The following is a 25,054-nucleotide window of genomic DNA, read 5'->3' as shown; positions in this document are numbered from 1 at the left end:
GCCATACCCCAGTGTCCCGGAGCCAGCAGAGCCTCACTTGGGGCTAGCAGTGGCTCCTCCGCGAGGTGAGGCAAGGAAAGGATGGAGGCTGGTGCAGGGGGCTGGTGTGGGCTCTGCCGGCTCCAGGAAAGTGCTCTGCTCCCCGGCCCTGATGCGGGGGAGCAGAGCACTTCCCCAGAGCCGGCGGAGCCCATGTCAGCCCCTGGCTCCAGCTCTGGCCTCCAGCCCCAGCCCCCAGCTCCAGCCTCTTGGCTCCAGCCCCAGCCTCTCAGCTCCAGCCCCCAGCGATGTGTCCCACGCCAGACCGAGGCAGCGAGCTCACGGACCACTACTCCTTAGAGGGAACATTGGTCTCAGTCACACTGCTAGCCCATTTAGAAAATTAGCACTCAGCAATTTCTTCAAGGGTAGGCTGTTACACCAGACTAAGTAGCATCTCACCCTTTGCTCTACAAGCAGTAGTGTACAAAGATGGTATGGAAATGGAAGCGACTACAGACAGCTCCCCTGTAAGAGCAGATGTTTTCAGATCCCAAACATACGACAGTAGAAAACATTAAACTCTGCAATTCAAACAGCCAGTTTATCCCTTTTGCTTTCTATTTTCTCAGCCCCAAAGGGATTCTGCCATCTTTCCATGAAGAGGAAGAGCTAAGTATGTGCCCTTCTGGTTAGTGCGGTGTACTAACTGGGAGAGTAGGATGAGGCAAAATTTTAATGACTGCTATGCTAAACTACTCATGCACCCTGTCTACTTGGATTAAATGTAAACTATCAGATGCACAGTGAAATAAAACCTTGTGTCAAAAGAGCCTTTTACAAAGGGAAGCTCAGCCTTGTACATCATTTACAAAACAAGTTGTAGAATGGATCATTTTCTTGCAGCCCCAGGCAAATGTAGCAACATGCATCAAGAGGTAAGAGGAAGCTTTCACAGTTTTGTAATAGCACCAAGCAAGTTCAAGCCTTTGGCAACTGCTGGGAGAGAAACAAGAGCACAAAGCATGACAAGGCAAAGGCAGTGTCCCTCCCCGACAACCCTAGAGTACAACCGATCCCTGGAAATTCTTGCTCAAAAGCAGAAGTCCATTTTAGGAACTCCAAGAGCCACCACAGCAGACTATTGGGAGAGGGTAGGCTCCCCTTCCATATTCATATTGATAATTAACTGAATTTGGAACTAATTGACAGTTGTGATGAAAGAAAATGTGGAAGCAAGATGCAACTCATTGTTCCCCAGTGACAGCACAAAGCACCAAGTGAGAGCTGGGCCTGTGCCAGGGCTGGGCAGTCAACAAGGGGTCTACCTATTTAAACTAATTTCTAGCAAGAAAAGCAGCCAGGGCCCAACTGCTGATATTTTGTTGAGGCAGCATGTAGATTTGGAGGTTTCACGATGACTGTGGCAGATGCAACGTAAATTGAACATAGCTGCTTACTGGGCTTTTTCTGTCAGCGCTCGGCCTCGATTTTCTTCTTCCTTTCAACCACAGAAGCATTAGGAGGTAAACATGCTGAAGGAGGAGCCAGAGTAGGCTGTACTTCTAGAAGACAAAACAAAGCACAGCAGGAACTAGGGCAGCTGGAAACCACCAGCCTACTGGTCTCTTAATGCAACTGGGATTCTGATGTTAGGGGGCAGCGAATTCTCAAGATGGGAGAGAAGGACAACACTGACAAAAGCACCATGTATTCACTTTTATTTCTCAACACACTTTTCCAACAAACCCGTGACTGCTTAGGAAGCAGCAAGAAATGAGAGGGGAAGTGTTTTTCGTGCAGCTTGCACTGTATAACAGTTTCCAAATGGGGCCGTATTTATTATTACTGCAGTCTCTCTTTACATTGTGCTCACAGAGCTTTTCTCCCAGTCCTCAGACAGGTCCTGCGACTCAACCCTACATCCTAAAGGCTTCTCCACCCAAAGTGAGTCACCCAAGTGCCAGGCCAATCTTTGGAACCGTGCAAGTATCTGAAAGAGATGGCTCAGCCAAGCCTCATGCTGAAGCCTGGGCCTTGGGCAATGATTTGAGAACAGATCCTCCTCCTGTTTGCCATGGCCACAAACCAGGGCAAGTTTTGCCTGAAACTCAAGGTTATTTTATAAAAGGCTGAAGATGAGTTTAACAACAGTGACTGGGTACAAGTGCAATTGTGCAAGATCTCCAGAGTACTCTATCCTCAACTGATGTTTGCTTTTGCAGTTCAAACATTAGGTTGACAGATTATGAAATGACGTATTTGACATGCTTATTGAAAACACCCAAACTTTAACAGATCTTAGGGTAAACTTAACATTTCCAACACAATAGCGTTTAAATAAAAAGGAGGAGGAAGAGACAGGTACTTCAACCCAAAGTAAAAATGCAGGTATGTAAGGGGGCTGTGTTGCTGTTCTAGTTTTATTTTGCTTCACGAGACATTTTGAGAGACTGAAAGTATGTTCAGTTACTGTAATTTGGCATCTAAAACCTCCTGCTTTGTATTCTGAAGACCAATGAACTTTTGTGAAACTACAACTTAAAAATCTGTTTGTTGCTTATATAAAATCAGTTCTTAAAGGATACATAATACATTTGCACCATTTTAATGGTGATCACTCTAGTACAATAAGCACTTATCCACAATAGTTTTGGTAACAATATAGGCACATCGCGGCATGTAAGTTACACAGAGCAACCAGAACAGCAAAGGCACAATCTGGATTTCTTTTTACCTTTCAAACTGATTTTAATTTATAAACAAAAATATTGTTCTGTTTCATGCAGAAGTTTTACATTTGCATTTAATAGCACAGAACCGTTACAAGACTGCTGTCATCTGACAGAATGGGTCATTTCAATAACAGATAACAGCTCTTTGCACTAAGGAACTGAATGTTCAGATTAGAGGTCAATACATGAAATCCCACCTGAAAGGCTGGGAAATGCTTGAAACCCTGTTTACATCCTTATGTCTACAGAAGGCTTTACCTACATACTGTGCATGGATATAATGTTTCTAGTTTGTTTTCCAGCTAGGTATTTTTCTTGTACATCACAAAAAATGAGAGACCTGAAAGTTTAAAGTTTCTGTCAAACCATCAGTTCTTCCTCCAGTACAAAAGTAGCTTTTAAAATCTGATCTAAACTAGACAACTTGTGACTTAAGCATCCATTATGCCTTAGGCTTACTCAGAAATTCTTTATTTATACTTGCCAAAAGACTTAGCCATGATCTACAGTAACCAATGTTTAAACATAACCGCTCTCTTATTCCTGATGCAAAGATCCTGCTCCTGAGAGATCCCATTCCATGACCAAGAGTGCAACTCTTGGCAATTCAAAAGTGAAGTCTTTAATGCAGTAACTGTAAAGCATAACTCTGCCCACTGCTCTAAGAATGTAACAGATCTGCATTTCCTGTAGAAACATTAGTTTGAACAAGTAGAAAATTTCAGTTTACAAGTGAAAAAGAGCTTTGCTATTAAAAAAAAAAAAAAAGAAAAAAAAAAGACACACATTTTATCTAGTTTTCTTAAATACTTCTTAAATGCACCATTCCACATTGTGGAAAGCAGAGATATCCAGTCTGGACTCCACAAAGAAAAATGGAATTACAGCCAATGGCACAAATACTTACATCCGTGTCTGCACAGAATGAACCTGACAGCCCTGTCCCACCTGTGGAGCACATTCACTGGCTACCCAACATGCATCTCCCAACAGGAGACTGCTCAACGAACAACATTAAGGTGGGAACATGGTCTGAATGATGGAGGTGCTAAAAGTTCCAAACTGCTTTGTCAGTCAAAATGGAGGGAGGAACCAGAAGTACATCCAAACAAAATAAAAATAAGTCATAGCAACCACCTTGTAACTTCCATGAGGTCACTGCAACTGCACTCTGTAGGCTCCTATTAGCAACTTTACCTGTAAAAAGAGAAACAAAGCTTCAGATGAGTGTCCACATATATTTCATCTAAAGGGGAAGTTTAGGAATCTTGTCAGTATGAAGAGCATGGGGCTTATAATCTAGCATTTGGTGAAACAAGATTTTATTGGCCCCATTTTCTAACAAGAACAGTTTGAAAACCATGATTCAGCAAAAGTAATAGTAAGCATTTTCCCCAAGAACTTTGCTGCATGTACAGATTATATTTAAACAATTTCTAAACTGGTTTCAAAAGTAGATTTCCTTTTAAATGCATTAGGCAGCAATTGGTTCATAGGTGAAAAACATCTCTGGGAGGAAGATGTTACTAGCATAGGAACAACTGATCACTGCTTTTGTGATTGCTCTTATGAGTGCTGCAGTCTCCTGGCAGCACAGAGCAGGGTACCTGAACTTTTATGATACGTAGCCTTTGGTGCAGGCCTTCAGTGAACGCTTCTAAATTCTTCCTTATGCTAATTCAGTTGCGCGAAAGTAAGAAAAAACAGCTGGTTTTTGATAGTGGTTCCATGCAATGGACAGCTGATATTACTCAGCACATCTGCTGGTTATCCTTACCAGTTCACTAACAGAGGAGGAAAATATCCTGCTATAATACAATCACTTTGCTCTGATGTGAATTATGCCCACTACTATAGAAAATATTTCCACTGAGAGTGAACAAACTGCTTACTTATGTGACAGGACTTCAGTGCAGGCTCTTGGTGAACAGGACAAGACTGGGACTATTGCATAAGGGATGGCAGCTGGACTGAAGGGGAAAACTACTTTAAGTAGCTTTACGTTTATAGGCAAGGCCTATGATTCAAAATACTTCAGTTCCTAGAGGAAAGTTTATTAGAGTGGCGATTCTAAATAATTTCAACACCTGCTCTTAGTACATCAGTATCATACAAGCAGCAAAGATCTCTCACCTTGGCAGTTGGAGCTTCTGTTAACCGTATAAAAAGCTTATTAAGGCCTGTAACAGGACCAAAGGAATAAATAAAGTGACTGTCCTGAAAGGAAAAAAAACATGAAAAAGTTAGCGCTGGTGTGTGGAAGATGCATCTGCATTTATCCCAAAGTTGCAAGACAAGCACTGAAAGATTGGAATTAAGAATCTCTCACTTGTAGCTACAAGTCTTTTTTGCAAAGGTCTTTTGGAAAGATTTTTCCAAGACAAAATCAAGCCCTTGGTTGAAAGCATGCTAGTCTGACGAGCTGATCATACTGAAGCATGTAATTAAAGGTAATCTAGAAATACAGATTTAATTATTACAAATGTCAGGATGCTTTACTTTAGCCCTGCACTCTCCCCAAGTACCACTCCAATCCCTCTCCCTACCCAATCTGCTGCTCAGCTTTCTGTTCTCTGCCCTGTGCTCCCTGACCAAGCTGCCGCTCTGCTTTCTGCTCTCTGCTGTATCTGCCACTGTGATGCCTGTCGCTTCCCCCAGATGCCATGTGCCACCTGCATCCATGCCACAGGCTGGCCACCCCCTAGTCTACTTAAATATGCTAGGTACTTAAATTTAAATTTGAGTTTGCTGATTTGTAGGAGAGGGTCTCAAGCGCTTGAGTTATCAACGAAGCTCTCAAATTCAGAGTTTACCATCCCCCACTCAGGTCATCAATAAAGCATCCCTTCTGATGTGCCAGACTTCACTAAATGAAGGCACACTCAGGTGATGGCCATTCAATAATGGCCTTTGATAGGAATATTTTAACAGCCGTTTCTACTGCAAAATATCTAAATTGTTCAGGCCTCCTTATGCAAAACAAAATGTTGGTTACTATGTGAAAAAGCTTAGGACATACAAATGCCAGACCTGTAAGTACAAATCAAATCTCTTGAATTTACAAAGATCAAACTTGGGAAATTTTGTTTTTTCCAAATCATCACTTTACATCTGACTAAAATGAATAAGTTTTACCAAAAATACAGGAAGCTGGAATTTATCATTTAAAATTACAGCTTGTACACTGCATGGTCCACAGAGTCGAGCGATGACCTCTTTCCCAAAGAAGTTTGAATGGAAAACAAACAGAAGAATTCCAGATCCTAAAAGGGGAAGACAATCATATGAAACAGAAATGAAGAGATCTACTATTTACAAACAGTTGCACACCTGACATCTGCAAAGATGGTCTAATGCCTAGAAACACCATCCCCAAGACAGAACCTCATTCAACTGTGATGCATCTGCTTTTTTTAAAAAACACTGAAATTACGTGCTTCTACATTTTATGTTGAATTATATGTTCATTATTTTAATTTATTGGGGGGGTGTTGGTAAAATACTGACACTGCATCACTATAGAGCAGAAGCAGGTTATAAAATTCACCTTCTGGCACATTTTGTGGTGGTTTATAAGTGAAATCTGTAGAAAAGTCTGGTCCTTCACAGAGACGATGACATGCAATAGGAAAGACAGGCTCCAGCAAGGCAAGCCGTGCTTCAAAGTAATCTCTGATTGTATCCTCTGCCACTCTTGAGAGTCTGCAAGAAAACAAGTGATGTTTATAGTAATTGGGCTAGGACTGTATTTCCTCCTAAACAGGAATACTATCACCAAGCAAAGAGTGCTACACACAGTGGCCATAGGAAATAAAGCACAAAAGGCTTCTAAATACAACATATGTCAACCTTTAAGCATAAAGAGGTGTCTACACAAGATGCTTTACTTTACTGTGCAGTAGGCTAATCTACTGTGCAGTAAAGCATCACCATCTACACATATGCACATTTACTGTGCAGTAAATTAGTCTATCAGGCAGTTAGTTACTATCTATAAATACAGATACTAAACTAAATACATGGTAGATACTGAGCAGTAATACATGCGTAGATGCTGGCTGTCAGCAAATTTACTCCCAGTCAGTCCCTACACTAGGGGGGTCACAGGGGACGGGGAACTCTCCTGGTCCTGGCACTATCCAACTCCCAGCTCCCCCCACTGCTGGAAGACAAGCAGCACCTGGATGGGGTGGCTCTCTGTCCCCACCCCCATCCCAGCACTTCTCAGCTTCCAGCTCCCCACAGGAGCTGGGAGCCGAGCAGTGATGGGGTTCGGGAGCTCTCTGCTTCCCCACACAACCCGGGGCTGGCCAGGAACTGTCTTGTTCTGGGACAGGTCCCAGTCAGCTCTAGGCTGCACAGGGAACTCCCCAAACAGCCCAGAACTGAAAGATAGAATGTGCAATGGATGTGAGGGACTCTAGTTGCTTTCTGCCAGCAGCCAGAAACTAAGCCTTCAAAGGGAAAGACAGTATCCATCAGTAATTGGAATTTTAGACTTTTACAAGTAGGATGCTAAACAGCCATTTTTTTTTGTGACAAGTGAGTATTAAATGGCTTAGCCAACATTAGAATTTGAGTAAGAATCCATGAGCTCCTGCTTTTCAGCCTTATAGGTTTGTCTGAAGTCCTACTCAGTGACCACCTTCTCCCCTCTGTGGTAACTGAAGTTAATCTCCAGCATTTAACCTAGTTTGATTGTGAGTCTAGAAGAAAAACAGCTCTGGATATAAAGGGTTTTGAGCATTTGGAAGGGACCAGTTTGTTTGATGATATTGGTCTAACATTTAATTGCTTCTACTACTCTACGTGGTCGGTATTGGGTATTAGCCACTTAAGCAGTTTACAGACATGGAAAAGAACAAACAAAGCCAGCACCTTACATTCAGCTTGGTGTATCCCTGTGCTAAGTACAGCGCATGCCCAGAAGAGGCATCACATTAGTCTGTCTACCTTGCCCAATGTCTGTATAGATTGCGTGCTTCAGCGGGGCTTTTTGGTGCTTTTATCTAATAGCTGATTAAATCACCTATTAGATAAAAGCACCAAAAAGCCCCGCTGATCTATACAGATGTTGGGCAAACTGAAGCAACGCCTCTTCCACTAAAGTACTTGTTTGGGTGTTTTTTCTCGCACTGTCTTTGGCCTTAATGAAAACTGGCAGAAAGGTAGTCCTCTGCTACTCAAGCTTGCATGTGCACACCCCCATCCCCCCGGGTACATTTTAATACTCTTTTACCCTTTGTAGGAGGAGGCTCTTCTTACACAGAGAGCTTTTGTAGGCAAGTACTACCCTTAATGTGTTTGAAGAGAGTTTAGCACATTGTGGGTACTTTAATGCCCCTGGAACACTTGAGGCACATTTTCATAAGCCAAAAAAGGCACACTAGCCCACACCACTTGTCTGCTGACTTTTCCTCCTGCACATCTGAGCAGTGGGTCACTGACAGCGGGCTTGTACCTCGAGCCCACCTGACTTTGATCTCGTTTAGCCATCAGTTTGCTGCCCCTGGGAAGATTGTCTTTTTGGCACCTCATTTTCTTCTTAGTTACCATGGTTCTTGCATACAAGTCCCAGAATAAGATGTGTACCTTGTTTTCAAAAGGGGGAAGGGGGAGGGGGGGATGAAGAAAAAGTCTTTCCTTGATAATACAGATAACACAGGTAAGTAGCAACATATACTTGATTAGTGGCTTCTGCAGCATGAGCCTGTGCCAAAGTGGCGCTATACTGACTAGCATCACGACTGAAAGGGACCTAGGGGTAATAATATACTATAGTATGAACATGAGCCATCAGTGCAATGCTTTAGCCAGAAGGGCAATCAATACTCTGGCATGCATAGTGTTCCGCATTCTCAGTTTTTACCAATTTTCACTGAGAAATCCCCTGATTTTTTTTTCCTTAAGTAATTCGATTTTTACTGATTTACAACTGTTTTTCAGTTCAAATCCCTGTTAACTGGCATGAGCAGGGAATCGCCCATTCCCCACTTGTGCCAGTTAATAGGGATTTGAACTGAAAAATGGGTGGTGCCAGTAAACTAAGTGTCACTGTGCCCATTACCCAAGGCACCCATAGCAGCAAGAGCCGCAACCCCCTCGCCCTGTGCCCACTGACAGCTCCCCCCACTTTGCTCCCTGCTGTAGCCCCAGAAGCAGCCGATGGGTTGCACCGCACCCCTCCCCCTGCCCCTTCCCTAGTCCCAGCCTTACTCCCTCCCTCCCTCAGCATCGACTCCCGCCCCCCCGTCCCCGATTTAAACCAGTCTTTTTCCTTCTCTTCCTTTTATGCTGATTTCACCCCATTTTTTATGTTTCAAAGATAAACCCTCCCAAAATTCCTGCATTTATTAATTTTTTAAAAATAAAAACTGAGAATGAGGAACACTAGGCATGCATCAACTGATGTATCTCAAGCAAAACCAAGAAAGTGATTCTTGCACTTTACTCGGCATTGGTGAGACCGCAGCTGGAGTACTGCGTCCAGTTCTGGGCGCTGCACTTCAACAAAGATGTGGGAAAGCTTGAGAGAGTCCAGAGAAGAGCCACACATGATCAGAGACTTGCACAGTAAGCCATACACGGAAAGGCCGAGGGACCTGGGACTCTTTAACCTAAAAAAGAGAAGGCTGAGAGAGGACCTGGTAGCAGCTTACCACTACATCAGGGGAGTACATCAAGGGGTTGGTGAACAACTGTTCACCAGAGCACCCTTGGGGAAAACCAGGAGTAATGGCCACAAACTCCTGGAAGACTGTTTCAGGCTTAACACTAGGAAAAACTTCTTCACAGTTATGGTGTCCAGACTGTGGAATAATCTCCCTCCAAAGGTGGTGCAATCACCTACCCTGGAAATCTTCAAGAGGAGACTGGATGGTCACCTTGCTGGGGTCACCTGACCCCAGTTGTCTTTCCTGCCTAGTGCAGGGGGGCTGGACCTGATGATCTTGCGACATCCCTTTCAGCCTTTACAATCTATGAATCTATGTAAAGCACTGCCCTTTGTGCAACACATGCAGCTTTGCTTCTGTTCCCAGCTCCCCTCTTCACCAGCAGAGGCCAAAATGGCTATTACTGTATTTCCTGGCTTATAATGTACACCCAGATTTCCAGCATCTGAATTTTGGGGGAAAGATGTGTATGAATGCAAGAAAATATGGTACTTCAGTCACAATCATGACACACACACAATGCTTTCAACACTACAGAACAACATACACAAATGTCAAAAAGACAACTTACGTTTCTAAGTGACTCTTGAGCTGGTCATACACTAGTACATTATTGCACTGTTTAGCAAAATGAAGTGCACTGTTCTGATGCTTTGATAAAATGTTGCAGTCTGCTCCACTTTCAATCATTAGTCGTACAATGTCAGAGTTTCCTCTCTTGCAAGCCTATACACAAAGGAAAAAAAACGCACTTATGAAAGCAACCACAACACACCAACATGAGGACTGTCAAACATTACTAAAACCTTAATTATATAATTGCAATTCAGGATGAAGCTATGCGATTCAAAACTCTGCCTGCATTTATGCATTTGCCTGCAACAAATATTTACATTTTAAAAGCCAATGAAGCCTTGAATTTCAGAAATCTTGTAACTCAAAAAACCTGACAACTAACTCCAAAGAAGAGCACTTCATTTCCATTAGGAGGTTAACAGACCCAATCAGGGCACCCTTCTAAAGTGAACTGTGTTCTACTGCATAATGGGACCTCTCCTTTTTCTTATAGCCTTGTTATTAGACACTTGAACCTACTGAAAAAAGAAATTGTGGTATCATTTCTAAGCATCTGCTGTGCACAGGGTTAATAAACTGATGTTTTGCTTTGGATTTAAAGTAGGACTTCTAGTAAACAGTAAACAAGTGATAAGGTTTCCACCTTTGTCCCAGGCAGGTATTTGTTCCTATCAGGAAGTCACTATGTTACCTGAGTGCACGTTATTTTCTGGACAACGAGAAGAATCCTAGGGAAGAACAGCAAGGCACTGCAAACTCAAAGTTCCTCTCAGAAATTAATGAGGCATTTCTTTTAGAACTGACTTTTCATTTGAGTTTCCCTCCATGCTCTTCAGCAAAGAACATCTGTAAGAGAATGCTATTTATACACACACAGGTGCCTAGGTCCCACTTAATACATGAACCAGGGAGAACACGTGCCTGTAGCTTGACAAAAGGCAAGAGTTTGCCTGCCAATTAACTAAATAACTGGAGTAAACCATCATATACAATCTATTAGAGAAAGCGCACAGTTTTGCATTATGCCTGAAGAACAAGGTTATTTGTGGTTCGAAGCTCAAAGTCAGGGTTTCGGGAGCAGTTAAGGTCTGGGAAGACTTGAGTATTAAGGAATTAAAGAAACTGTTGGCCTTATGCCAATCCAGAACATAACTTCCTCTTATAAGAACTGCTTTAACACCCAAGGAAGAGGGACAAAAAGACTTAAAATCCTATTTAAACTAGAGAAACCTTCAGGGAGAGCACTATCTGATTGGCAGCACAGGCAGAAAGAGGGCTTAAGCAGCAGTGCAATAACTCAAATGCATCTGCAAAGGAAGCAACTGTAGTAAAAGCCAAAAGAATTCTCATATTCCTAGGTGGGAGGGAACCTCATCAGGCCAGTGGCAGGGATGGGAAACACTACAGCACGAGTTACTAAAATGCTAGTAATTCTTTAACTAGTACTTAATGCTCTCACAGAAGTGCTTCCCTCACTCAGATGGACTAAACAGGAAAAAAAAATAAATAAATAAAAAAAATCAAGCTTTGGGTTTGTTCGTTTGTTAAAGGAAATTCAGGTTATGAACACTGAAGATAACACCAATAAAAACAGATACCTGCTGCTCAGACTGAGTATGGTGCACAGAAGGATAAGAAAAAAAAAGAAAGCAGCAAAACCACGAGCCTACTTAAAAAGACTACACTGGATCCACCATTTAAAAGTCACAATGTGACTTGCCATCTTTAATAATAATTTTCTTATATTTTAAACATTTTCTGATTTTCCATCACTGACAGGAGAGAATTAAGATTTTTTTAAAACAAAACTACTGTATTTTTTCCACACAGTTTGTACCTGTTTTCCAAAAATCGTCTGCTGGAAATTAGGGTGCAAGTTTTAAATGATGAAATATGGTAATAGCTTCTACAGCTCAGGCTTCTGGCTAAGGGAAGGCAAGAAAATAATCTTGCATATGCTGCACAGGGGCAGCAATAAGCTTGTAGGGCTCCCAGACTTCTGGCTGAAGCCTTCCCCAGCAGAGATTCATGCTGCAGAAGCCACTGATTCAGCTGCTATTTGTGTTTACCTGAATCCAAGACTACTTTGAATTTAAGATAACCTCCTACTAATTACATTCTAGATATGGAAATATTATGATTTTAAAATAATTTTTCTATGTCCAGAATCTAATTATTGGAAGGTTGTCTTACATTTTTCCCCTCACTGCTGCAGCAGATTAAAAAAAAACCACGGGGAAGATGCAGAGATGGGGGACAGACAAGTGGCATAGAGAACGGAAGCCTGCCCCCTGGCCTTCCCCCCCTTCCTCCGGGCTCCCTGCACAACTACCCCCATAGCTTCCAGCTGGAACATACTGTAATTGATTCTAAAGACAAGGTTTTGTTTTCCCCATGACGAATAGGGAAAAAACCCTCATCCTGGAACTGAGTAAATAAGGTATCACACTTTGGGGTACTAGAGAATAATCGGGCTAAAATAACAAAAGTAAAAAAAGCAGGACTGATTTCATTTTTGATTGCTAAAAAGTAAGTACAAATCTAAGAGACTTCTGTATGGTGTTTAAGCACTACATCTTCTGATTAAAAAGGGCATGGTCAGTGAATTAAGAACCAACTGAAAGATCAGCATTGAATGGCAGTGGTTCTTTCAGGGTTCCACAGGGATTCCAAAGGGAGACCACGGCAGCCAGCGCCCTCCTTCTGTAAAAGGCTGTTAATATAGGCTCAAGGGATCCCAGGTAGAGGGACACGTCCCATGCTACAAAGTAAAGCAAAACTCCAACTTGTCTGCAACAATTTAACCATGGCGTAAAATTCCTTCCCGACCCCAAATAAAGCAAATAGATCTGACCCTGAGCAGAGGGGCAAAATCTACTAACCAAGAACCTTCAGCTCTAAAGCTCCTGCCAGTGACAGGAGCACTGGCACACCCTAGCCATAATCCCCAGCTTTGGCTGCAGCCAAAACCTACTACAACCCTCAGGAAGTTATAACTGCACTTGAGGGAAGTTAACTGCACTAAATAACAGTGGTCTGAGGCCTGCACACAGAGTAGATCTTTACTCAACATTTAATACTTAAAAAATGGTTTCTGAAAAAGCCACCCCTGGAAACATGCCCTGGCCACAGAAATAGCTACATGTTCCTATGTTTTTAGTGTACACTAGATGCTAGATACCAAACTGTGTTAAGACAAAACTGTATTTACCTTCATTAAAGCAGTTTCTCCATTGCTCTGCTGGATGTTCACATAAGCCCCAGCCTCCAAAAGAATGGCCACTGTAGTTAAGAAGTTCTTAGAAAAACACAAAGGACAGTTAAATTTAAGATATTCTCAAATTAAATAAAATATAAAACAAGGTATGTGCTCTCTTGATATTTTATGGTGCAAGGCCAAAAGATACCAACATAAAGCATCACAAAAAATAGTTAAGACCTTGAAGATGAATACCCTGAACCCTACTCCCCACACGCCTGAATCTCCAAAAAATCAGTTCTGGACTTTTATGCATAGAATGTTATCTTAACTTCAAATGAAAGACTAATACATAACAGAAGTTAAAGTAGTACAAATTTGAGGTTTTTAATACGGAACAAAGCAAATGAGCCTGTTTACTTCTCAAACAAAATAAGTTTGTGTGAGCTTCTGTCAAAAGGGTCAGTGCTAGTTTTGACAATAAGTCTTTGTATCGGTTTAACATTTATTTTTCATACACTATAAAGCCATCTAAATTGCAGATTGTCTTCAACTGATACCACTTATGCAGTTGACAAAAGATAAGCATCAACCAAACTGTGTGGCTGGCACAGATGCAAATTTGGAAGGGAATACTTCAGATCTTTTTATGACCCCGACTGCTGTATTTAGCAATATGAAATCTAAAGTAAAATGGCCAGATGAATATACAAGTCATTAAAGGAAACCAACCTTTTCAGCAGCATGTATCAATGCAGTTGTTCCATTTTTCTGTCTGCTGTTAACTTTGGCTCCTTTCCTAATAAGGAGCCGGAGGAGGTCATCATGCCCTCCTGCAGCAGCCAGCATCACTAAAGTCATTCCACTTGAATCCTGCAACAAGTTACATACTCCTTAGTTATAACCATTCTCTTCCATATGATTAAAAAAAAAGAAATCTAACACTACAGATATAACTAACTAGGCTACCTTACAACATGGTTGCTCCTAGACCCATTTACAAGCTTGTATTATCCAAGGGCAGGCAAGACTATACTGTCCCTGACACTTGCTACAATCTTGAACAGTACAATTCAGATATGCAATCATGATCTTTACATAAAAAGGGAAACAGGTGTAAATGGATTTGGGGACAGCTGTACTCTAAGCAAGATAACCTCCAAAAGAGTAGTGCCAACAGGCTTGTAGGCCATCTATATTACATCTTACTGTCAATGTAGCTATACCAGTCAGTCAGAAGATAGGGCAGGGCAACACCTTAGGAACTAGCTGGTTCAGACGCAAGAGCTTTCATAGGCAACAATCTACTTCATCAGCAACTGACAATGCAGGATGTTGTCTATGAAATCTCATGCCTCTCTGAATCAGCTGGTCTAAGGCAGTGATTCTCAACCAGGGTCCCAAGGCAGTTTGGGATGTCTTGAGGTCCTTTTTAAGGGTTCCACAGCATGCCACACAACATTAGCTTAGCACTGTTAGGTGTGAATACTTGATTCACAAGGTATTTCAAGTAGAAATTCATAGTGTTAAAAACATTCTGACCTGTTGTGGTCTTTCCGAGTTCCTCGCAACAAAAGAACTGTTCTTTTTTACTACAAAAAAATAAAGCAAGTGAAAAACTAGGAGCTCACAAAAGGTGCCACTCTGCCTTATCTTTTGCCTGACTTCAGCTAACTACTTCTATATTTGTCAGGCAAATGATCACAGTGAACCAGCAAGAAACCTAGGGCAGACAATTTATATCAGCAAAACTGAACTTTTATTGGCATAGCTTACTTTCCTTGAGGCAGAATATGGACACACTCACTGTACCATCAACAGAACAGATTTGCTGGTATAAACTGCATCTAGAAGCACTTGGCCTTTATATCATACCAGCAAATTCCTCAGCGTTCAGCATGGACCTTGCTTTAGTAAATTCACGATTACAGATTAAATCAATGTTCTAATCTCCAAGGCTTCACTCTAAGGGAGGGAGACAGGGCATAGCGTGTACTGAACCAAACTTGAGGATACTAATCGCACCACAGAAACTGCAAATTTGCCATCACATTTGCAGGAAAAATATCTTCCCTTCCTCCTACAGGAGCAGTTTGCATAGGGCTGCAAGATGTTTTGGCAGGATAAGTCAGCCCAACATTTTTCTTCTGTTCTTCCATGGCCCCAGTTGACAGTCCCCCACCCCAGTAGCACTTAGTATCTTTGAGTAGAGGAAAAGTGAAGAAGATCAGAACTACAAAGGGAAGGAGGAGAGAGGGAGAAAAGTCAACAAAATACATAAGTAACAAGGAAATGAGAAGAAACAAGAGTGGTAGTAAACAGCACAGAGACGGACAAATATCAGCCCAAGGTATGAGGGAATAACTATTCCCTAACCTAGCACTTAAGATACAAATCCTGGTTTAAAAAGTGTTGGATATTATTTGGTTATTCTAAATCTTGAAGTACAGAGAAGAGACTGCGCTCAGCTTAACAGGCTTCATGGCTACCACAATCATAGACCTGCTTTTGGACTCAGCCCACTGAAAACATCAAGAAACTTGTGCAGATAACTGGTCTACGTCATTCATTTTTAGTTTCTGTTACTGGGAGGAACAAACGTTGCAAGGGGACTATTCCTTCACGCTGTCCCCCACCCCCCTTATCTCATCAATATGCTGTCTACCAGAAATTTTTCTGCTGTCTGCCATAAATTTTAGTTTGGCTTATGGTTACTCATGACTGCTTCTCTCATTATCTACTGTTAAGATCACCCACAACACTTGCTGACATCTGCGTGCCCACCAAATAAAGTTCAAAATTAAAAGTGTATATGTGTATATATTTCAAAATGGCATTAGCAATATTAAATCTTTCCTCTCTTCTTCTGCAGCTTTCCTCCCCATGTCTGCCCCACCACCTGTCATCTTGCTGCTTTTAGATGTGGCAAAAATACCCTTTAGAGAAGAAATTTTGTTTTTTTGTAAACCTGAACTGCTTTCTACTAGCCAAAAAGTGATAATGTAAAAAAAAACAAATAATAGAACCAAACATACACCAACAGGGACAAGGCAGCTATGATTTTGCCTTGCATGTTCCCATTTATGACAAACTTTTATTGGACCAACTGTATAGTTGGTCGAGTTGTTGAACAGGCTTTCGGGCATCACATGTGCTTCCTCATCACTTGCTCAAAAGCTTGTTCAATGGCTCTCTCAACCATGTAGTCATTTCAATAAAAGATATCACAAGAAATACATTTCCTGGACCATCACAGCTACACCAACACTTCAGCCCTGTTTGCTACAGAAGTTAAAATGTTTCCATTATGAACAACTGTTACAGAATCAAGACCCATTAGATTAATTGACTTTCCATTTACAGGTGAATGAAGAAAGATACATCAACTATTTCAAACAAATGTATGCATACAATTGATTTTAAAATCAAAATACTTGAAAATCCATTTTTGCTTTACCTACCTGCCCACTTATGAGTCTAGAGCGTTTAAAAGCATTTTTATATTTAACTCTAAGCAGATCTTCTTACCCAGGTTAAACCAAACTGTTTAACTTGGAATTTTACAAAAGCTTTTCATCAGTATACTGGATCTGTACAATGCCCTTCAAATACAGAAACAGAAATATTACCTCTTGATCCAGATTATATTCTTCATTCGAATTAAGAGCCATCTTTACTGTAACATAATCTCCATTTTTAACAGCATCCCTCAGCAGAGCTAAAATTAGATAATTAGTTCAGTTGAAACAGTCACCTTGAAACAGCAAATAAGAAGTTCCCCACTTCACAATAATTACTTACCACTTGATACTGGTTCTGTTGATGCATGATTCTCATCATCTCCATTAAGATGCTTTTGAAAGTCTTCTAGTGTCAGCCATTCTAGCTGCATGTCCATACCCAAACTCAAGACCTGCTGCCTGCCATCTATCATATATTTTATTTTTTAGGAAAGAATAAAAGACACACAAAGACAAGTTGACTGCATCATAGTCATCAACTACTCTTTCTGTACTGACCAGTGGCACACTACTGTGTGGTCTCAATGCATTTTCAGAACAAAATTAGGAGCGAATGATTCAGTTCAACATCACTCCAAACATCTGTTATCATATAAACTGACACAAAATTGTTCATTAATCTGAATGGATAAAAGAGGAAACAGCCAATTGCCAAATACAATCATTATTTGGCAGGAACCATGTTTTGTCCAAGAACATAACCACAAAAGGTTACCTTCCCTTAACTACAGGATGGCATGAGATTTCAAGATGGTATCTAAAATGTCCCAAATTTTCCTGATTTTAACTCACCATTAATGCAAACACTCCACTACTTCAGATAAATTTTAAAAAGAAAAAGGTAGTTTTATCCAGTGATGTGGGTTTTCTGGAAAATTTTGAATTGGAAAAAAAATTCCAATGCCCTAAATAGAGCGTGATCCGATTTAGCATGTTTATTTGACTTATATTTAGTAAACGAAACTAAAAAAGAACCCCCATGTTAATTTTATGTCCCAATAGCCACAAGTATTTGAACCAAAATATATGATTAGGAAAAAAATTAAATACAGCACACTTAATGTGGCTTAAAATGTTATATTCAAACACATTCAAAGCTTTATTTGGAAATAAATTATTTTTATTGAAATACTTTTAAAATTGTAAAGACAGTACACAATAGCATGTACTTCTCTTACATTGGTTTAAATTTAAGAAAAAAAAAAAGGCACTGAAAACTGTTGACACACTAACTTTAGCACACCCAAAGAACTGTGCATGATATGCTGTGGTTGCCCACTCATCTACTTCAACAGAGTTTAACTCTCTTCCACTAAAGTCATTGTGGCACCTCCAGTTTCACTGTCACTATCTGTAGAATCACTTGCACTGATTATTAGTTCCATTTCTGAATCAGACTGAGGCAAATCTGATTCAGAACTACTTGAACTACATTCTCTTTTGCTAAAGGATGGTTTTACCAATTAATCTATGGGCAAGGGCAACTTATCATCACACTGCATCTTCTTCACTAATTGTACTTCTGATTCTCCAGAAGCAAGAGATTTTGAGAAACAGAAACAAGTTTAGTGCTCCATTCATTTGCTAGTCTATTCCTCTTTTTTGTCTTGATTGAGCTGAAAGCCTTCCAGTTCCATTCACAAGAAGCTGCTGTTGGTGGAATGCTTAGGATCCTTAAAGCAATCCTGGACAGCAGTCGGGTGTTACAGTATCCCTCCCACCATGCGAGAGGAGGAATTTTCTGCTGCCTGCCAAATGATGTCTTTGCTCCAAAGTTTTGGTTTTTTTGTGCAGTACTCATCAATGTCTGTCACCACAGCTATTTCATCAATGTCAGGGACATTCTTAGCCAATTCCATAATTGTACTGAGAGCAGTAGATAATTCATCTTCTGATAAATGTTGTCCTCTGTGTTGAGGATCCAAAAGGTTTGCTGCCAGATGAACTGGATGAGAGCAAAACTCAGATCTCTTAGTAAACATTTGTTTTACTACCACTACTTTTTTGGATAGAGATGAAGAAGATAAAAGCTCATTAGATTTTCATTCAGTTGTCTGAATATCTCTGGAATATTTGAAAGGCTTGGTTCATCTCCTTCAAGTTTCTTGATAGCCATTGAAACTGGTAGTATTTACAATTTTGAAACTGCCAAGCTTGCCTAATACTGTATTGGCATCCATTCATTGTTACTAATGAATTTTATAAAACAATGAATTTTTAGAAACAGAAAATTTCCCATAGAAAAATAAAGCACTGGAAAATTTTCTGCCCCACATCTCTGGTTTTATCCCTTGTGAAGGAAGTGATGGTGGTGGTGATGATGGTTAATAACCAAGTAGTTACTCTGAAGATATTCATTATACTCTACTTCAAATTTCTTAGAACTGAAAGTAAACAGAACATAAATGCTGTAGGTCTAAGCCTAGATCAGGGGTGTCCTTGGTAGCCGTGTTGGTTTGTATGTCTAAGCCTAGATCAGTGGTTCTCAACCTTTTTAGATTCTGGCACCCCTCCACAACTTCTTTAAAATTTGAGGCACCCCAGCTCGGAACCATCACCATGCTGCTCCCATTTACCTCAGTGGTTCTCCATCCAGGTGCTACAGGAGCCTTTCAGGGCTCCAGAAGGAACATGCAGGGTCAGACTGGGAAGGACAGCAGGGAGAGGGCCTGCTCTTGCCTGATTTACACTTACCAGTGCAGGCAGGATCATGCACACATGCTGTAGCCCTTCCTGGTCTGTCTGTGCATGAAGCACATGGAGCACTTTTTACCTGGCTGCGGCAAGGTGGCAGTGCCTGTGTTGCAGTAGCCCTGAAAGGCTCTTGTCTTTGAAGGAGAAGCACTGGTCTAAGATGAAGATGTTTCACTCCCCATTCCGGGCAGTTCAGGACCCTAGAAATTCAGAAGCTTGATCAAGAAAGTGACAAGACTTGAATACTGGGCATAAGTAGAGAAAGATAATCCTCACTCAGAAGCCTCATTTTTCTAGACCTGTTTTCTCTTCTGAAGAATTAACAACAAGTTTTAGAGGGACATCATTCTAGCCATCAGCCAGGCAAGAGCAGGAGCAATACAAGACAAATACAGGGAAGAAAAAGACTCATTTGAGGGCCCTATTATTAGAGGTGCACCAATATATTGGTGCCATATCGTACTGACACTGATAAAAGGAAAATTAACATTATGGACTGGTGGCTTTTTTTGGCCAGTGTAGCTGATAATGTCACCGATAAATATAATATTCCTTCTGGCTGGGGCCCCCAGATGCCACATGCATGCGCACAGCAGCACATATGCACGTATCTGGGCAGCATGGAGAGCAGCACCCTGCAGGTAAGTCTGTGGAAGGGAAGGGGGCAAATCAAAGCCCCCACTGTGAGGGAGGGAGTGAGGCAAGGGGCACTGCCCAGCCAGTGAACAGGACCCCAGGGCCAGGGCACGGAGCAAAGCGGAGCTGCAGGCGGTTCATCTGGGGGACACAGGTTGGGGGCAGCTCTCCACTGCTGTATGCACCCCCCCAGGTGAGGCATGGGGGGCCATGTGCCCCTCCAGATGCGTGTGCAGAGCAGATCCAAGCTGCCCACTGTGGGCTTGGGGCTCTCCACTAAGCTGCCTTTGCCCCAGGGGCCCAGCATCACCCACATGTCCCCCTGCTCACCCAGCACCAGAAGGCACAATTCACTACCCCCACTGTTGCCAGGCAGGCAGGGGACACACAGCCAATGTGGAGCCTCCAGGGCAAAGGCAGCAGAGCAGAGAGCCCCGAGAGGGTAGTCCACATCTGCCCTCACCCTGCTTGGCTTTGGTTAAAAGCGTCCCTGCGCTTAAAAATGGTGGCAGCAGCACTTGAACTAAAGCTCATTTGACGAGCTTTAGTTCAAACGCCCCCATTGTCATTTTTAAGCACCGGGATGCTGATCCCCTAAACGAGCCACCTGCGGTTCCATCTCACTCTGCCCCAGGTCCCTTTTACCACCCTGGCTGGGCAGCGCCCTCAACCCCAGACCCACCCCCTCCCTCACCATGGAGGCCTCAATCTGCTGCCCCCACAACACATCCCGTCCCCTCAAGACTTACCTGTAGGGTGCTGCTCTCCAAACTGCCCAGCTGCATTCCTGTAAATCGGTTATCAGATCGGTATCAGCCAATATGGCCCATTAATAAATCAGCTATCGGTATCAACCAAGAAAACCTTTATTGGTGCACCCCTACCAATTATAATTAGATTGGTTTTCAACACTTACCAGAGTTCTCTTCCATTTGACATACATCCAGTACTTCCCGATCACCTTCTGAAGCGATATAAGTCCAGGTATCCGTTTCATCTCTTATGCTCCTCCTTTCCTTGTATAGTCTATTTTCTTTTGATTTGAACTCGTCCATGAACTTATAGTCCAGAGTAGACTCTTCTCTTTTGCGGTTATTCTCAGAATACTCATTTTTTTCTTCTGAAGTCACATTAAATAAATCAAATGCACTTTTGATGTCCTTTAAACCTAAAATGTAGTTGAAACATTATGAAAATTACATATATGAGCTGCTGGAAAAACTGTCGTGTGAGATGGTCCTGGTGACTGGCTGAGCATAGATAAATTTACACTGAATTTATAGGTTATCAAGAAAGAAGCCCTGGAGCCAGATATGATATAAGGTCACACATGCAAACACAAAAACCAGATTTAGTGAAAACTGTTCATGTCCAATTAACATATACAAGTCTAAGCCCTTGTTGCATTCTGATGTAAATATAAAATAAAAAGCAGGGAATAACTGGTTAGGCTGCAGTATTGTAGAAAACAATCTGGGGGAATATAGCGGACCAAAGGCTGAATAAATCCACTGTTGGCAAAATTAACCATTAGAACAGGGCTAACTATCAGCCATGAGGGGTTAAATTGTAGCCCCTAGGCCCCTGCCTAGCGACTGCTCTAATTGCAGTATCTGTGCTGAAAGTCAAATGAAAGGATAAAGTATAACCCATTAGCACGGGTGAGGCAGAAGCAAGATGCCTCAGTACCAAAGGCATTGCTGACATGGATACCAATCTCATGTTGGACACAGTACTTGGAGGTTTCTTGGAAGTGAGCACTGAGACACAATAAGCAGTAAGAAAGGGTATAGAACTAAGTGTACAAGAAACCGCAGGAAAATACAATACTCGAAGCACAGGCACTTCTGTATTCTAGAGGCAGTGCCAAGTGCCTCAAGCCCTGAGCAACAAAGATTCCTTCAGGATTTTTTTTAAAGCAATACATTCTCTCTTATGACAGAATAGTTAAAACAAAGTTGCTCATCAGAAAAAAAAAAATTAAGAGCACATTAGAGCTCCACAACTCAGCCAAGGGTGGTCAGAAGGAACGGAAGGGGCTGGTGCAGCTTAGGCCTTTACAGCCTCGAATGCAGCAGAATGACACATGGGACGCAAACTGCTATAACACACACTACAGCAGGAAGCTTTTGTCTGGTATATTGCACACATCTAGAGTGAAATAAACATGCACAATCACACAAAGAAAGTTAACGACTGAATAACTTCAATGATTTGCTGTTCCTGTTGTAAACAGTGACAAAGGTGAAGTAAGCATCAACATATACTCTAGGGCAGTGCCTTTCAAACTGTTGGGACCCTGGCGTTCCATAATAAGTTGCAAGGGGTTCCACAAAGAGATTGGGGATAATGGCAGAGCAGTCTGAGAGGCAGTGTGAGAGCAGGTTGCCTGGCTCCGCATCAGTCTTCAGGATTGGGGAGGTAGGGGTTCTGCAGCAGCAGAAGTGACATAAAAAGGCAGTTTGAAAATGAGTGCTCTATATTCAATGTATCCCAACATTCGCTTCATAAATTGCTCATTTATGAATGCAGACATGAATATTTTACAATGTGTTTAATCTGGGTTGGAAATGAACACAAAGATTCCTAATGTTCCTAACTTCAAGATCTGAACAGAACCATACCATATTCCCCCAAATCCAAGACGACTGAATTTAAGACAACCCATCCCCATAAACAATTCAATTCTATACATGGGAAATTTATAGATTGGTTATAATTTTCCAAATATAGAATCTAATTAGCAGCTCTGACCCCAGGTCAGGGCTGAGGCCACAGCCAGAGCTGCAGCAGTTGCCTGCCACCCCACTTTGCACTCAAATCGAAGATGAGGGGCTTCCATGTTGGGGGGGGGGGGGGCACAGAGGAGGAGAGGGTTGGTCTTGGATTTGAGTAAATATGCTAATCCTTTTGAAGAAAGGATCTCCTGGACCCTGTTGGAAGTAGAAGTTATGGCAGGCTCCCTTAGTTATAAAAACATTAGTAAAATGTATACATCTGTTTTACAATTGACTAAGCTAAACAGAGGCAATAACATTGTTGCCCTGTAATACTGCTTAAAAAGAAAATCTATCACTATACCAAGCAAAAAAATTACTTCCAGGCCTTTCTGTCTTTGTGAAATGCAGCTTATTAGCCTTCAATTAATTTATTCTCAGGGCTGCAACAGCCAATCTTGGCTACAACTGTGGAGACAGTTCAGCCTCTTGAGAGCTGACAGGACTGAAATGGACCAAAAATATTTCAGAAGCAAGTGAATATTCTCTTAACATTCAAAGCATATATTCACTGTATCATTACAACAGCTCCTGAAATATTAAGTGTTAAAAATGGATATGAGCACAAAGTTTGCTGCTGTAACAATGAGATGAGAGCACAGTGATACCATCATGGGGGAGGGGACAAGAATCTGCACAGGCAAGTCATAGTGGAGAAGAGAATTATTTGGTGTTCTAAGACTCACATTATAAAATAGAAGGATTCTGAAATTATAAAGGATCAAGACTGCTAAATAAAATTTGTGAATTATCTTTTCCTTTTTGAAGGGCTACCAGAATGAACTATAAGGCAAATTTAGCACCAACTAAATTTCTGATGTGCATTATAATATAATGGAACTATATTCTGCCCTAGTTAAATGAAAAGAAAGATCTAAAGTTTTTGTTTTGGTTTGGTTTTTTTTACTTCCTCTGTTATGATCCAGTGTTTTTCACTTACTTTTCAGTCCCTTGTGTTCTTTTCTGCCTTTTTCTTCCTTTTCAGAATCATATCTTTTCTGGGGTTTCTCTTTTGTTTCACTTTTCTTTGCTTCCTTTTCCTGGTATTGAAGACAAAAGATAAGTACTATAGGTAAAAAATGAAAGGCATTTTCACCAGTCCACATCCAAGTATAGTGTTCCGCATTTCTTCTGCTACAGCAATCACTAAGAAAAAACAGTCTGAGGTAGAAGACAGAGTGCACAGACCAAGAGATCAGTAATGAGATACAGTCATTCAGTCCCATTTACAGATTCAAAACCAAGACCAAACCGACAGTAAGTTATCACCAACTGAGAGGACCACAGTTATATGAGATGTCCGTAGTACCTACAGTCCAATTTATAATGAATGCCTGTTCACACAGTAAGACACCAGTATTAGTATTACTCAAAGTTGCACAGAACAAAATTGGGAAACGATGACAGCACAATGAATTGTAATGCTACGACTTCACAATAAAGGAGGCTAGAAAGCATTTTTAAATTTAAAAATGAGGCCCTGGCCTTCTATTTTCACAATGCCCTAAGTTGGATAGGTTCTTTATAATAAGAAACAGCCCCTGCCACAAAAAGCTTATGATACAATTTAGACCAATCATGACAAGCAAGGACAAAACTTTCCTCACTTCTACCTACGTAAAGGGTAACAAAAATTAAAATAAAATGGTTATGCTGAATGCATGCTAGTATGCAATGAAAACTTATACCAAACATTTTTTTTGGTAAGCGACTATAATTCACTATCCAAAAACTTTAACCTTCAACTTGGAGAACACCACATTGCTTTTAAAATTTTTGCTTGATACTAGCAATTTTTATTTATTTATTTAATTTATTTATTTTTACTGATTTCTAACTTTGGCTTCAATAAATTAAGCCACGACTGCTGACAAGTCTTCTCTTTAACTACTGCTGAAAACTTTATATACTAACTTAGATTAGATAACATTTATTGTCTGAGGTTCAATTATGCTTCCTGGTTTACATTTGCAACACTTGCTTGGGAAGAGGGGGGGGGGGCGCGCGAAGGAACAGTAACTGGTCAGAAAAGATTTTTTATTTAGAAATTAATGTAAACAAGTTCTGTCTGCCAACCTCATTTTTGGCTGAATACACCTTAAATTAAAAATTATTTCCTGAAAGTGTTAAACAAGGCTTACATTTGGAGTGTTATTAAATAAAGGTGTACTGATATATCGATCCATATCAGATCAGCACTGATAAAAGGAAAATTGGTGGAGGAGGCAGAGGCAGCAGTGCAAGAGGGGGGACGAATGGGGTT

The 25,054-nt window shown here is 41.2% G+C and overlaps 1 protein-coding gene across 1 annotated transcript in view; it reads right to left on the bottom strand.

Annotated features, from left to right (window-relative positions):
- Positions 1–1,579: 1,579 nt before the first annotated feature.
- The window catches only part of MPHOSPH8 (M-phase phosphoprotein 8), a 30,353-nt gene continuing 6,878 nt past the window's right edge, over positions 1,580–25,054 (bottom strand). The window contains exons 4-14 of the mRNA XM_014525989.2: positions 23,732–23,831; positions 20,931–21,182; positions 16,965–17,090; positions 16,793–16,881; positions 13,896–14,036; positions 13,176–13,262; positions 9,960–10,114; positions 6,262–6,416; positions 5,850–5,977; positions 4,848–4,931; positions 1,580–3,911 (exon numbers count right to left, since the gene is read on the bottom strand). Of these exons, the coding sequence (XP_014381475.1) occupies positions 3,870–3,911; positions 4,848–4,931; positions 5,850–5,977; positions 6,262–6,416; positions 9,960–10,114; positions 13,176–13,262; positions 13,896–14,036; positions 16,793–16,881; positions 16,965–17,090; positions 20,931–21,182; positions 23,732–23,831 (1,359 nt within the window). The 3' untranslated portion in view covers positions 1,580–3,869. The remainder of the gene's footprint in view (positions 3,912–4,847; positions 4,932–5,849; positions 5,978–6,261; positions 6,417–9,959; positions 10,115–13,175; positions 13,263–13,895; positions 14,037–16,792; positions 16,882–16,964; positions 17,091–20,930; positions 21,183–23,731; positions 23,832–25,054) is intronic.

This window comes from Alligator sinensis, unplaced genomic scaffold (assembly GCF_000455745.1).
Source record: "Alligator sinensis unplaced genomic scaffold, ASM45574v1 scaffold1266_1, whole genome shotgun sequence".
Classification (NCBI taxonomy): Eukaryota; Metazoa; Chordata; order Crocodylia; family Alligatoridae; genus Alligator; species Alligator sinensis.
This window is presented reverse-complemented; position numbering and strand designations above follow the sequence as displayed.